Source organism: Heptranchias perlo, chromosome 2, assembly GCF_035084215.1.
Source record: "Heptranchias perlo isolate sHepPer1 chromosome 2, sHepPer1.hap1, whole genome shotgun sequence".
NCBI classification, from domain to species: Eukaryota; Metazoa; Chordata; class Chondrichthyes; order Hexanchiformes; family Hexanchidae; genus Heptranchias; species Heptranchias perlo.
In genome coordinates, this window is record NC_090326.1 from 130394273 (window position 1) to 130410231 (window position 15959).

Consider the following 15959-nt stretch of genomic DNA (forward strand, 5'->3'; position numbering starts at 1 on the left):
GCCTTCCCTGACGTGACATTTTCATGGTCCGAAGAGCCCAGCAACTATCCTGCACAGCATTTTATTACCTGATATCCCGGCAGTAGTGCTGAACCTGTGCTCCAGAACTAACTGTGTCCCTAGCCAAGCTGTTCCAGTACAGCTACAACACTGTAATCTACCTGACAATGTGGAAAATTGCCCAGGTATGTCCTGTCCACAAAAAGCAGGGCAAATCCAATCCGGCCAATTACCACCTATCAGCCTACTCCCAATCATCAGCAAAGTGATGGAAGAAGTCATCAACAGTGCTGTCAAGCAGTACTTACTCACCAATAACCTGCTCACTGATGCTCAGTTTGGGTTCTGCAATGATTACTCAGCTCCAGACTTCATTACAGCCTTGGTCCAAACATGGACCTGAGATGAGGTGAGAATAGTTGCCCTTAACATGAAGACACCGTTCAACCCCAATCTCTTGCATCTGCTTTTATTGTTCTTCATCCTTTGACCCAAATGCCTTTTAATTATGTTTCATTAATTATACCAAAATCTATTTGATATCACTTCTGGTTAGTTTTATCTTTATCCTTTTTCATGTTGGGAAAATTTTAAAAATATTGTATATTGTATCCTAAATACTGTTGAGAAGTTGGGCCTAATAATGAATGGAGCTGCAAATTTGAAAATAAAGAAAATGCAAAATACAGGACATAATACACTACATTTGTGATACACCAGTGTGTGTACTTGCATGATACTTGGAGCTATGCAAAGTTTATGAAAATAAAAATCTAGCCCTTGATGAAAACAGGTTCTTTTTTCCCATGTTAGTTCAATGGCTGTGTATGTGTGCATCCAAATTTGGGCTCTTCTCCCATCAGTGCACCCACAACAACTGAGACTCATCTATCAATTTGACGGGAGACTCCATCAGATAAATTGAATAGAATTAATATTTCTATTTATGGCATTTTATAGGTGTCAACTTTAATTACTTATGCTGACATGATAATCGGAAAGTAATCTACCGTAATTGTTCTATCATTTCTCACCAGTGAAATGGTCATGTGGCTTCTGACTTAATTGAGTTTGTCTATACCATCTCTGTGGAATAAAGTTACTAGTTAAAATAAGATTCAGCTGTGGGGGTGTTCGTTCGAACTTGCTTCTGGGGGGACAGCAAAGCAATTCAATTGTCAGGGATGTTAGTCGGACAGAGAAAATTGAACCTGAATTCTTTTCCGCTGACAGCTAGAGAACCAGGAGACCCTCAAAGTGATGTTCAAGAAAGCAGAGTCCGAAATCAATGGCAGAGTTATTGAAGCAATAAAGAGGACTGAGGATCCGCTGCAGCGACAGCGCACGCTGGTGGAAGAAGAGCGACAGAAGTACTTGGTTGATGAGGAGAAAATAATACAGCAACTGTGGTATGTCAGCTAACTTAAAACTATCAGCCGTTTATAATTGCATTTTTTAAATTTTAAATTTTTTTTAGAATGCTCCTTTTTTTTAAACCAGTTACCTTATTCATGAGTTTGTTCTTCTTTCGTTGTCCCGCATCATCATGGTGTTTTGTTTCCTTATTTCAGATTGCAAATTTACATGGTTGTTTTGAATTGATAAATGTTCTCATATTTCTTGAAAGAAAATGTTACTGCAGCGATGAAACTGAGACTGCAGCGACACCCTCTCGTGGTTCAGTGGGTATCTGCACTGACCAATGTGGCACTCAAACCATGCAGAGCAGGAATGATCCAGTTTAGCTGATTTGATGTGGGGTAGTAGTACGAGTGCCTCAGTTGGTCTGTTTGACCTGGGTTAGGGTGAAGAACATCAGGGCACTTGCTCCACTGATCACTGCTGAAAGTGTGTTTGTGGATGTTGGCTGAGAATAGGATTGGGTTTGGCTCTGATGCCTTCCAACAGCTTCCAATATCTAGCCTAATGTGATGTTTGGGTGAGCTACCAGAAGACTACCAGCACACATGGAGCCCGATCCTAGCATGAATCGGGAAAGAAAGGGAGAAAACTGGGGGGAAAAAAAGAAACTGGAACTCCCCTACACCCCACAATAAAATAACATTTATGTTGCTACTTTTGTATCAAAACCTTTCAAACACTTTACAGAATGAATTACTTTTTTCTGATTGTCACCTTCAGGCTATTGCGACCTTGCTTTGTCTACTACAGAAATTGTTCAAAACTGAACAAGCCTCGCATAGTGTTTTTGCACTCTTTGGCTATGACAGAAGATAACGGAATTTGATATTTGTGGAGAACTGCTTGATTTTAATGAGAACACTAAATGTCAAACAGTGTGCATCTGTGCGTTGTTTGTATCTAGAAAAAGCACTCAAATTTGCCCATTTGTGTTACAGGGACTTCAACATTTTTCGCATCTGCTGTTTGTAGCTATAAAAAGCCACAGAGATTCCTTTAAGAATAATTTAGTGCAGTGTTATAGATTTACAGCATAACAATATAATCTGGTCAGCTATCTAAAAATTTAATCTTCTGGATGTTTTGTTGATCCTGTCAATTGGTACCAAAAACTAATGTCTGATATATTGAATCTGATGGAACTTTTTTCACTCCAGTTACTCCAGTTTTCTGCTTGTGCTACTTAAAGTGCTACATTGAGGATTCTTTTACAGGGATGTCTAGAATGAAAAGACTTTCTGTAAGCTAATTAATTTGAAACAGCTACAAATTGTTGTTTAGCTAAGTGATGTAGTTATTCACCAATTAACTGCTACTCTGACTCCTACTGAATCTAGAGTCAAACTAAAAAGATTCATAAATGTACTTTCTGAAGGAAGGAAAACTTACATTTATATAGCACCTTATCACGTACTCAGGACATCTGAAAGTGTTACCTATCTAATAAATTACTTTTTGAAATGTAGTCACTGTTATGTAGGCAAACATGACAGCTAATTTGTGCACAGAATGATCCCAAAGGCAGTGAATGAGATGAATGACCACATAATTTGCTTTTGCTGGTATTGGTTTTTGGGAGGAAAATTAGCCAGGACACTGGAAAAATTGCTTGCTGCTCTTCGAATCACACCATTGGTTATTTTACATCCACCTGAAACAGGCAGACAAGGGCTTGGTTTAAAGTTTCAGCTGAAAGATGGCACCTCTGACACCGAAATGTCTGCCTAGATTATGTACTCCAAGTCCTGGAGTGGGGTTTGACGCACGACCTCAGAGGTGAAAATATATTCTTTCAAGGAAATATTTATTGTAGAAAGTTTCATTTTTAACTTCTCCCTCCTCGCTTAAGGATATAGACTTATGGTGGGGTGTCGTTCTTAAGGTGCTGGCTGCCCTCTTCTACCTTACTGAAATCAACATTTTTTTTTGTATGAGCCTAGGCAGTGAGGGTCAGCAGCTTATTCAACTGTGGGGTGGGAGGAGGCGGTATTGTAGCAAAGCCCAATGCAGTCATCACCCAATTTCCGCACAGACATACTTTCTAGCAGGGGTCACTGGATAACTATTAGAAATGGGATCCTTTTGTGACTTTTTCTTTATACTTCCCTCAAGGGGCTGAATACAATTATTGTGCCCCTATTGCAGGCCCTGCTAAGATCAGCTAACTAAGTACAGCTATACAAAAAGTTTAACCATATTTTAGAGAAATTTTGTGCCATCGTAATCTGAACGTGATTGTGTGTGTTTGGCATAGAAACTAGAAACACCACCTTTCTAGAACTAGAAGTGACAGCCTTGGCTTGGTTAGTAACAGCCTTTCCTCTGATCTCTCGGCAACAAGAGCTGTTTGAATCTGCAGTGGTTGAACCAGAAAGCCACTGATATAATTAGCTGACAACGCTAAAGAACCAGCTGCAGCATCCCAATTTGATCAGCCTCAGTGTCTTTATTAGTTGTGACTCATTTGGTTGTCTGCTACTGGCAGCGTAAACTTTTGATATCTTGCTGCTTCTCTAGCTTGGTCACGGTATCTGATTGCCTAATCAAACATTAAAGCAGAGTCTAGATTGAGCTCTAAAAATAGTTAAAGAAAAAGAAAGAAGTTTTATTTATATAGCACCTTTCACATTCTCAGGATATCCCAAAATGATTTACAGCCATTGAATTACTTTTGAAGTGCAGTCACTGTTGTTTTGTAAGAATTTGCACACAGCAAGGTCCCGCAAATAGCACTGAGATGAATAACCAGTTAATGTATTTTTGGCAGTGTTGGTGGTTGGATAACTGTTGGCCAGGACACTGGGAGAAGTCCCTGCTCCTCTTCAATTAGTGCTATGGGATCTTCTACCCCCACCTGGGGGGGTAGACAGGGCCTCGGTTTAACTTCTCATCCGAAAGACACGCCCTCTGACGATGCAGTACTCACTCAGTACTGCACTCAAGTGTTAACCTAGATTAGGTGCTCAAGCCCTGAAGTGGGGCTTGAATTCCTTGTATATAAATACAAGTTCTTTTTCTTTAACTATTTTTAGAGCTCAATCTAGACTCTGCTTTAATGTTTGATTAGGCAATCAGGTACCGTGACCAAGCCAGAGGAGCAGCAAGATGTTAAAAGTTTACGCTGCCAGTAGCAGACAACCAAACGAGTCACAACTAATAAAGACACTGAGGCTGATCAAATTGGGTTGTTGCAGCTGGTTCTTGTGCTTTGTCAGCTAATTATATCAGTGGCTTTCTGGTTTAACCACTGCAGATTCGAACAGCTCTAGTTACCGAGTGATCTGGGGTGTTGGACTGAATTAAATTCAGGTCTGGATTAAGAACACATTCGGCCATTGGCATAGCATGAAATTGAGGCCACCTGCATGCCATTATATTTGTTTTATTTATATTTTAGGTGTATCTCAAGGCACCAAGAAAGCATTCCAAGCCAGTTTCAAAGACAAAAATAGGGAGTTTTTGTAATTTTTTTTGGTATTAGTGTATTTGTAAAACTGAGATCTAAGCAATGGAGCTAACCTTTAAACATCTGAATTGCGCTCCATTTCACAGGATATTTACATCTCACACACTATTAGATCTTCTGAATTTGTTCATCTATGTGATAGTTCTTTTAATTAAAGTGTATATATTAAAATGAACATTTCAGTGTTGATGGGTTCGAGTGAAGACTGCTTTGTGGAGCTGCAAACCATGATGAACCCTGATCCATTCTATTTATAAAATGGGCAAAAAAGGCATCTCCATGTTTGCCAAATCTTTGATTTACTAAAATAGTTACTATTGTGCTGTCTCAAAGTTTCTTAACGTTTAGCATGCAGATAATTAAATGAATCAATTTAAATATCTGCTTTTTTTGGGTGGGGGAAGATAATCAGCTGGTGATTATCAGTATCGTGTGACATTACACATCACTGGATACAAACTGGTTTCCACGGACATCCAAAATATCCTCTGCACAGAAATTGGTGTTGGTCTGAACAAGATTATTAAATAGCACAGTTGATATTGTTTTGTATTTGGAAAATAATTTGCTAGTTTTAATGGCAACATGATCAGATAATCTGAAATTTCCAACGGCAAATGTTTAAACAAACTTAAAAGTAAGTGTGGGGGAGCATTAATATTGTCCCTTTGTTAACAAAGGAAATCTTGCTTTCAAAATCAGTTTTCCAATAGTTTATCAAAATGTAAACATTAGCATTCATATAACCCCAAACCTTTTATTTCTCTGTTCAGATTATCTATTCAATGTCACTTTTGTTTGATTGATTTTTGGGATTTCCTGTGGGTAATCCATGTGCCTATTGGGTTGCACATAATATCATTTGTATTGTTGGAAGCTTAAACCACCACTGCTCCTGGTCAGTCATGCTCAAAGCATGTGTATTGGTACTTTGAGTTTTGAACAAAACTGGAACACTTGTCTGTCTCACTTCCCCTGTTCACACACCAATCTCATTACTGGCACCTGTCTACCAGCCTCAAAAAAAACACTCATTGTAGTAGTGCAATTGACCAGTCTCTTTCCATTGTATTGACCGAGCTGTTAGACTAGAGCTGACCAAATATGAAAGCATGCTCAGGACTCCCTTCACAAAACCTTGCACATTAGTGGTTAGAAGTGACATTAAAAACTGGAGCTAAGATTGTTCCCAAGTCACTTGTAAAGCAGCATAAGGGAATCAACACTGGTTGCCAGACAGAAAGCAATTTTATGTTGGGAGTTTATCATATATCCCACAGATACCAGTTCACATTTTATTTTAAATAAAAAGAGAAAATGCTGGAAACACAGCAGGTCAGGCAGCTCCTGTGAATTAAATTAACAAAAGTGCTTACTGCAGGCTCTGTGGCATCGACTTGCTTGATTTTGAACTTTAAAAAAAAAATTGTGCGCTATCAACTCAGCCTCTGAGCAGCGTGAGTTGACGCGCATGGAACAGAATATGAGAATAGAAGACACGCCCACAAAATCTGTCAGGAAGAGAAGTCATGCCCACAGATTCAGGTGTCATCGCTCAAGCAGACTTAATTCATTTAAAGTTAGTTATTCTGGATGTCACTGTAAATAGAAATTTTAATTTTTTTAATAAAAAGACAAAGAAATAATTGAATTAAATTAGAGACAGAAGGGAATAGTAAAAAAAAATTTTTAATTTTTAAAAACATTTTTTAATGACCAAAACTATTAAAATAAGGAGTAATGAGACTCCACATTTTTAAAAGTTAATTTAATTTTTATTTGTTTGGCAGGCATTCGGACTATCTGCGCTGTTAAAAGTTAGTTTAGACCTGATATTTTTAAATGTATCTGTTTGGTGGTGCAATTAGTTACTTTGCACATGGGCAGATGAGCAAGTTTACACTTTTTCAATGATTTCCCTGATTGGACCGTGCAATGGACCTTTAATTTGAAGCCGTCATATCGCCCGCTCAACATTAGGAGCAAGTTCACAATTTTAGCGTTTTACTGCGCACGTGCAAACACAGGAACTTGCTCCTTCGATTCACTACTAAAAACTGGCAGCACTGTTGAGCTCCTCCCTTATTTCGGGAGCGAGTTCTGCCCCAGCGTTTAAGGTCGATGACCTTTTCATGAGAACTGGAAGATGTTTGGAGATTAACACTTTTTAAGCAAGTACAGAGGTTTTTATTCGCATTTTAATTTGTTCCATTGTGTTTCCTTAGTCATTTAATTGTCTCCCATATGTGAACAGTCATCTTTCCAGAAAGCTGCTTTAACATTTGGAAGTAGCCTATTGTCTGTTCCAAAAACATTGTGAATGACCTAAACATGCAATGGGATGAGGCAGGATCTTGATGGAACTTCTAAATGTTGGTGCTAAATGTTGAATTCTAGCATGTTGGTGCTGTTCATAGCCAGAGCTGAATCTCACAGGAGTTATGGGGAGGGGTAGTCTTTTGGGTTATATGTGGGAGGTTCGGAAGATTTCCCAGACTCTGTTCTCTGTGCTGCCTGTCCCAGTTTGTTGGTTTTGTTCCATCTCCCTTTGAAGTGAGCTACTAAGTTTGAAATTCACATCATTAGCCTTCACTCCCTCACTCTATATCTCTGAGTCATGCAGTCCTGGCTTGTTAGTTTTCTTTGTAGTGCTGCGTGTACCTGAGAAACAATGATTACATGGTATCTTTGTACTCCATTGATCCGATTTGATCTTTCAGTCTTACGGCATCTGCTTTAGTTCTTGTAGGAGTTTCTTTAAGTAGTTACAATTCCATTTTGCTTCTTCCCCTCCCCCCATGGGAGCATTCCCCCAATTTTCTCCATCTCAAGGACAATTAGGGATGGACAATAAATGCTGGCCTCGCCAGCAATGCCCACATCCCATGAACGAATTTTTAAAAATTATTATTCTCTATTACCCCAACCGATTTCTTGCTGTGGGATGATTCTGCCAGTGCTAGCAGTTCACGTAAGTAACTAGTGCTGGCAGGCTATTGTACTTTGGGAGGCATCACTGAACTCAATTGTGCCCTTACTGCCTCCCCCCCCACTCCACACACACATTCCAGCAGACATCACCGTATAGAATCAGACGTGGAAACTCTGGTTCAGTGGCACTGAGGCCAATTAGAGTGCTCCACAGCTCGGCGAAAATTAGAGCTTGAATCTGAGTCCTTTCTGATCGGATTCTACATCACACTGGGCAGTGGATTTACCCAATGTCTGAGTTGAGATACCTGGGAGGGTTTTACTTAAAGAAATGGTTTTAAAGATCCAATAAAGTTTGATTTTTTTTTTGAGTTTAATATTTCCAAATTAGGAATTTCCAACTTTCAGCAATTGAGACAAAAATTATAATGGAAGCATCCCTGTTTTCCCAAATCTTAGATAACATATTTGCAATTAGTGTCTCAGTTTTATTTAACTCAAGAAAAAAAGACAAAGATCAGTTACTGTGAAATGCTTTCTTTTCTCTTCCACAAATCGGAATTGCATTTAGTTTGTGGTTCGAAACTTGTAGTTTTTACTTGGGAGCAGAAATGAGAGTCAGGGCTGCAGGGAATTCAGACTGAGGAGACCAGTGGGAGTTGAAGCTGCTGGGCATCACGTGACAAGGCCAAGATTTGTCTTGGTTAAAAGTAAAGGCCCATGGGATCCAAGGGAATTTGGCAAATTGGCTCAGTGGCAGGAAGCAAAGGGTATGATCGACGGGTGTTTTTGCGAATGGAAGGTTGTTTCCAGTGGGGTGCCGCAGGGCTCGGTACTAGGTCCTTTGCTTTTTGTGGTATACATTAACAATTTGGACTTAAACGTAGGGGGCATGATTAAGAAATTTGCAGATAACACAAAGGTAGGCCGTGTGGTTGATTGTGAGGAGGAAAGCTGTAGACTGCAGGAAGATATCAATGATGGGCAGAAAAGTGGCAAATGGAGGTCAATCCTGAGAAGTGTGAGTTAATGCGTTTGGGGAGAGCAAACAAGGCAAGGGAACACACAATAAAAGGGAGGATACTGAAAGGTGTAGAGGAAGTGAGGGACCTTGGAGTGCATGTCCACAGATCCCCGAAGGTAGCAGGACAGAAAGATAAGGTGGTTAAGAAGGCATATGGAATGCTTTCCTTTATTAGCGGAGGCATAGAATGTCACAGCAGGATGTTATGCTGGAACTGTATAAAACACTGGTTAGGCCACAGCTTGAGTACTGCACACAGTTCTGGTCACCACATTAGAGGAAGAATGTAATTGCACTAGAGAGGGTACAGAGGAGATTTACGAGGATGTTCCCAGGACTGGAAAGTTTTAGCTATGATGACAGATTGGATAGGCTGGGGTTGTTTTCCTTGGAACAGAGAAGCTGAGGGGTGATTTGATTGAGGTGTACAAAATTATGAGGGGCCCAGATAGAGTTGATAGGAAGGACCTATTTCCCTTAGCGGAGGGGTCAATAACCAGAGGGCATAGATTTAAAGTGATTGGTAGAAGGATTAGAGTGGAAATGAGGAAAATGTTTTTCACCCAGAGGGTGATGGGGGTCTGGAACTCACTACCTGAGAGGGTGGTAAAGGCAGAAACCCTCAACTCATTAAAAAAAATACCTGGATGTGCACCTGAAGAGCCGTGACCTGCAGGGTTACGGACCAAAGGCGGGAAAGTGGGGTTAGGCTGGGTGGCTTGTTTATCAGTCGGCGCGGACACGATGGGCCGAATGGCCTCCTTCTGTGCCGTAAATTTTCTATGATTCTATGGTTTTTAAACTAGTTTATTTGGTAGAGGACATTAACATTATTTTGACTTTTGCAACAGTTTGAATAAATATTCCAATGTCAATCACATGATGGACGAATGCCTCCAAAGTAGAAATGCTTTCTCATCACATCGAGTATTTGAGTTGAGGAGAACAGCTGGAATCAGGACACTAACATCAACAGGAGTCAAAGCTGCAGATCAAAGAGACCCGAGTGAGATTTGGGGTTCAAGAACATTTGAGTTGGACATCAGTGAGACTTGGGGCTGAAGAGCATTCAAGTGGAGGACATTAGTGGGAGTCTGGGCTGAAAAGTATCCTTGCTGTTTTTTTTTAAAAAAAAGTCGTAAGGGGTCAGGATTACAAAAACCACAAGAAAATTTTGTCCAAAGATATGAGGAAGGAATACAGTTAAACTTCAACAGTGATTCTTGCCTTTTCTCAAACTGACATACATACAGACGTTAGAAAAAGATCTCTTCATTGAAGTACTGATGATGGGTTATGCATTCAAATAGCAGGACTGGAGGGGCTAAATTGAGCATGTCTGGAAGTCGACATTTTAGAAGTTTCAAAATCCTCAGGCATTATGCCGTGAGACTTAGGATTTTGCCCTTTCTTTTCAATTGGCCGTTAGTAATCTTGTGACAACATTTAAGTTGACAGCACTGTGGCCCACTCCCTTCCACTGGCCAAATCCTTTCAATAGGACATACTTTATTAAAACTTACCCCGGTGGCCAGCCGACAGCACCATTTTGTTATTCGCCCTTGATCAATAACTCTTGGTGCTGGTCAAAGAAGGTGTAACAAAATGGTGCTGTAGGCTGGTCACTGGGGCAACTCCCACTTCCCTCCCCACTGCTTTTGTGGAGAGCCCTGTATTCAGCACTTCCCATAGAAAAAGATTAGGAACCAAGCAGCGTGAATAATCCAACCTGCATTGCAGCACTGTACTGTCCCACAGTTCTATAGGCAGCACTATCAAAATCAATGTCAGCATTTAGAGTAGGTCACTTGTTAAGAATAATCCAGTCAAATGACAAGACAATTTGTCTAAAATTTTGACACTGCTGTATTCAGTTTTATTGTTTTATTGCATTATTTGCTGTTAGTATTGATATGTGTTTAAAAATAGATAGTATCTGTATTTAGCTAGAAAAAGATGCTGTAATTGCCAGTTCAGCTATTTGTTATAAGGTCTCCTTGTTGGATGACATCCAAGTACATAATCTAGCAAGGCTCCAGTGTAATTCTAATGGGAATTGAGCAGTGACCATGAAGCTTGAAAATAATGAGGTTGAGTTACCCTTTAACCTGATGATATACTGTAACCTGCCATTTTATTGGAGCTCCTAGTTATAGATTTTGTTTTCTGTATTTTTATGCTGATCAGGGCAGGAGATCTCAGTGCAAAGGAAAGGAACACATGCAGGTGGGACCCAGGGCGGGTGGAAAGTGCTCATGATGGTACCAGCATGAGGACTGGGCCATTTCAACTCCCGGTCCTTCCTTTACGTTGAGTATTGCTGGCTCCTGCCCGAAGCTGGCGGGAATGATGCGATGGCCGGTGAGCGGGAAATCGTGTGGCAGCAGGCTGCTGCCAGGAGCCCAAGGAAACAGTCCTTGACAAGGAAAATGAAGAGAGGCGATTGCAGTCATGGTAAGGGGAAGGAAAGCAGGGGACAGGCGAAGCCCAAGGATTCTCCTGCTCCTCCTGGCCCACAAGGAAATTATTTTTTATATAATTATAATGAACTCACTTGGGCCTCTTCTGGTCTGTGATCCCCTGTCTGCTGGCAGCTTTCCCTGGTGTCTTTGGGACTCGGCATCGTAAAGTTGAGACCCAGATATCCATGATGTATATCTATTTTAAAAAGATTTATTAAGCACAAGGCAGCACGAACAATAGCACAGTAAGCAAGCAGTCGAAGAGGTACACTTACAATCATGACGTCTGAAGGGATTCTAGAGGCACCGCCCGGACAACCAGTACACCCATGTGGGGGATGGGCCGAGTCTCCTAACCTAGATTTGTAGTTTGGGGTCCAAGCCAATCAGAGCATATGCCACACCCTTCTGACTCTCTCAATTCTTCTGGGTCTGTCACCCTGCAATAATTTTTTAAAAAAACAATTGGATGCTACACTGGGGTACACTAGGATCTCACTGGATGGATGAATTAAGATGGGCCGAATGGCCGCCTTCATCTGTAATTACCTTGAGATCTTGTAATCAATATTGTAAAAGGTGTATTCGTGTTCTTCATCAGTTCATTTGTTCTGTATTTTGACAGTTTATGAATTACCCTGGGAATTTTCTGCTAATCTAAGCAGCATTCCGAATGGCATGTTATTTTCTATACAAGGCTGACTCACTGATTCATTCACACTTTTCCCAGCAAATTGCATTGCCTGGATGGATAGATTCACAATTAAGTAACTGAGCTTTCTAAGTCTGCTGATCTTAGCAGACTCTAATGCTTTAATCATTTTCTAAAACATTTTATAGAACAACAGGGTTTTTTTTTGTCACTGACAATGTTACCGTATAAGGGTAAGAGCATGGAGTAGAAATTGGTCTGGGCCCCATTTTCTGGCCCAGAATCAGCACTGTGCAGGCAGTGTGCGCACCAGCCGGGAGGCTTGAGGCCGACCCAAAATTGGCCCTTTGGGCCTCGTTTCAATCATTGAGCTGCCAACGCCCATTGTAGCACATGGATTTCGGAAGCAGCCCTCAGGTGAGTGCTGGGGGGGGGGGGAAAGGGGCTGAGGTTTGGATAGTGGGAGGCGGACTGATCATCTCCATTAGCTGCCGTGAGGAGCATTCTGGAGCTGGGAGGCGCAATCCTGGTCGTCCTGGCTTCACATGATTTTTTTTTTAAGTTAAACTTACCTTTTCGGTGGCGGCTGGTTTCTAGGCTGCATCCATGGGAATCCTGAGTGGAGCAGACCTGACGTCTGCTCAGGTTTTCTGGGCGTGGATGTGGCCTAGGAACCGGCAGCCCTATTTCTCGGAGGTGACCTGAAACAGCGTTAGGCCCATGATCTGGAATGCTTTGCCTGAAAGGGTGGTGGAAGCAGATTCAGTAGTAACTTTCAAAAGGGTATTGGATAAATACTTGAAAAGGAAAATTTTGCAAGGCTATGGGGAAGGAGCAGGGAAGTGGGACTAATTGGGATAGCTCTTCCAAAGAACTGGTACAGGCACGATGGGCCGAATGGCCGCCTCCTGTGTTGTACGATTCTATGATTAGTATATGAAAGGGGCTTAATGCTTATTTTAGGCAGCCACTCCAGTTGCTTAAAAATTGTCCTAGAGCACTATGGCATTGGATGTTTTTCAGATGTCCTTGGGGCGTAGCCCTGCGAAATTGGTCATTTTTGCCCCGGTTTATTCATCCGGAAAACGGGGGCAACAATAGCCAATTTCTACCTCTGTGGTTCTTGGTTTGAAAAATCCATGTTACTGGGATTTCTATAAACTGTCTGATTTAAATCAATGGTGTAGAATGCAATATTTGTCACTTCAGCATTATTTAAAATCCATGGAGTCAAAAATGTCAGTTTGTTCCTCGACTCTTGAATTTTTTTGAGAAATGGAGAAAATTGTTCTGGCCTCTCACTTAGACGTGCCCGGTGAGCTATTGTCCAGTTTTGTACAAGCAAATGTTAAGACACAAGTTCTGGAAATCCAGTGTCTACCAAAATAAGCTCATGATCAGTGGCTGCCAGGAACACGAGGGCTTAGTTCAGTGACTTTTTTTCTATGTCAACGCAAGTGGGAATGACTTTTTTTATTGACTTACCTTGATACTTCGCTCATTAATGCTTTTTTTCAGAATTTGCTTTCAGAATCCCCAATTTTTTTCTTCCGAAATTTTATACAGCAGAGTATGTTTAAAACAACACTTGCAATTCTTTAAAGGATTGCATTATTTATTCCGTCAAATGGAATAAAGTACAAAATATCAATGAAAACCCTTCTGCTATCTGGCTGGTGGAATGGGCAGACATGTCGCAGATTAAATTTAACGCAGAGAAGTGCGAAGTGACACATTTGGAATGAGGAGAGGCAATATAAACTAAAGGGTGCATTTCTAAAGCGGGTACAGGAACAGAGAGACCTGGAGTTATAGGTGCACAAATTGCTGAGAAAGCAGTTAAAAAAGTATACAGGATCCTAGGCTTTATAAATAGAGGCATAGAATACAAAAGTAAGGAAGTTATGATGAAGCTTTATAAAACACTGGTTCGACCAAAACTGGAGTATCATGTCCAGTTCTGGGCACTGCACTTTAGGAAGGATGTGAAGGCCTTAGAAAGGGTGCAGAAAAGATTTACTAGAATGATTCCAAGGATGAGGGACTTTAGTTACGTGGATAGACTGGAGAAGCTGGGGTTGTTCTCCTTGGAACAGAGAAGGTTGAGAGGAGATTTGATAGAGGTATATAAAATCATGAAGGGTCTAGACAGAGTGTATAGAGAGAAGCTGTTCCCATTGGCAGAAGGGTCAAGAACTAGAGGGCACAGATTTAAGGTAATTGGCAAAAGAACCAAAGACAACGTGAAAAACTTTTTTTACGCAGCGAGTGGTTATGATCTGGAATGCACTACCTGAAAGGGTGATGGAGGCGGATTCAATCATGGCTTTCAAAAGGGAATTGGATAAGCACTTGAAGGGGAAAAAATGGCAGGGCTACGGGAAAAGGGTAGGGGAGTGGGACTAGCTGGATTGCTCTTGCAGAGAGCCGGCATGGACTCACCGGGCCGAATGGCCGCCTTCTGTGCTGTAACCGTTCTATGATCAATATACCACCCTCTATGCTCACAAAATCCTGGTTCCTAAGCAGAATTGAAGGCAAATTTAGTAGCAACCTTGTAACGGCCTCAGTTTGTAGCTTTAATTGCACATAGCTGCTGTGTGGGCAAATCTTTTGGTGCTCTCTGCGCTTGAACAGATCTTGTTGTATATCTAAAGCAACCAAGCATGTGAAATAATGAATAGTACAAATTATTTGAGCTTAAGGGATTGTTCGTATCTCTGCAGAAACCATTATGCTTTGCTGATGGAATTAATACAAACCTATCAGAGTACAAATGAAATATAATTTATTTTTACTCTTGCCAATTTTCTCTCCTACTCTCCTGAGGGTGTTGACTCCTTGCTGGGATATGGTTCCACCAGACACTCTCCATTAACACCCCGCATGCAGCCATCATTTATGGTTGAGCTTTGACAATGAGTATCAGCAGGCTATTCAATTGATGGGGCTATCATGGTTGAGCATTACCCCGTCCTTACCTGACGTTCACGTGTGTGCACTTTCTAGCCAGGGCCACTGGGTCGTGACCAAGAGAGAGAACCCCAGCTGCTTTATCTGTTGCTAATTGTTAATTGTGTGATTTAGATCAATTAGTGTTAAATTGCATTCAGGTCGTGCGTATCAAATGGAGGACTCTGATATCTTTTTATGAGCGCTTATCTAGGGTGTGGAGCTTGTAATGTGGAGCTCTGTGAATAAAGGCTTGGAAGCAACTGAAGACCAGGCTCTAATATTCCATACTTCACCACCTGGCTATCCAGTTTATAATGCTAATGAGGGATGGGGGAGGGGAAGATGAGGCCAATTGTTTTGCCCTTACTGCTGCCTTAGCTGAGATTAGCAGACTCAGCACAGACCGGAGATCAAATCTGGCGTCATCTTAGCAATAAGGCTCAGCTGCCAGCTGGATAAGCCCACCCAGTAATCAGGGGTGTCTATATCTGCGCTGTGTATGACTGCATAAAATCACTTTTTTTAAAGAGAGAATTATGGAATCCCATCCATGAAAAACCGAAGTATAAATGTAAAGTTGGCTGAGGACAAAAATGCTTTTCAATTTAAAAAAAACCACAGTAATTGACTAAAATAACAGGTGTGTACGAAATAAAGCAAATTGTAACCTTGCTTGAAGCAGTTCCTAACTGAGCAGAATTTTAATTAAGTTCGACTGACATGAAAGCTGGGGGAAGATTTATTTAAAGAACAACCATGCTCGCAAACAGAACATTTCTTACCATAAGAAATCAATGCTGTCTAATTGTAACAGGAAATGCTTTGTTAAAGCTGACTGAAAATAAATGGGATGGCCAGTGGAGAGAATTAAACTTCTCGGTAGGAACTGGTAACCCACCCACCGTTATTAAGTACCAACCTGAATAGCAGTAAATATTACAGAATCGAGCTTGACAAAAAAATGCTCAGTGGCTGGGGTGAACAAAGTCCACTTCCCCCAATAGTGAGACTGAACAGTGCTCAGTCAGTAAGTGTGAAAAATGTTCC

General features: G+C 41.0%; 1 protein-coding gene across 9 annotated transcripts in view; it reads left to right on the forward strand.

Moving 5' to 3' along the window:
- Window positions 1–15959, forward strand: part of si:ch211-285f17.1 (sickle tail protein homolog) — a 643872-nt gene that overhangs the window by 594468 nt on the left and 33445 nt on the right. For all 9 annotated transcript variants that reach the window (XM_068007127.1, XM_068007122.1, XM_068007126.1 and 6 more), the window contains one exon: window positions 1234–1409. In XM_068007127.1, coding sequence (XP_067863228.1) covers window positions 1234–1409 — 176 coding nt within the window. The remainder of the gene's footprint in view (window positions 1–1233; window positions 1410–15959) is intronic.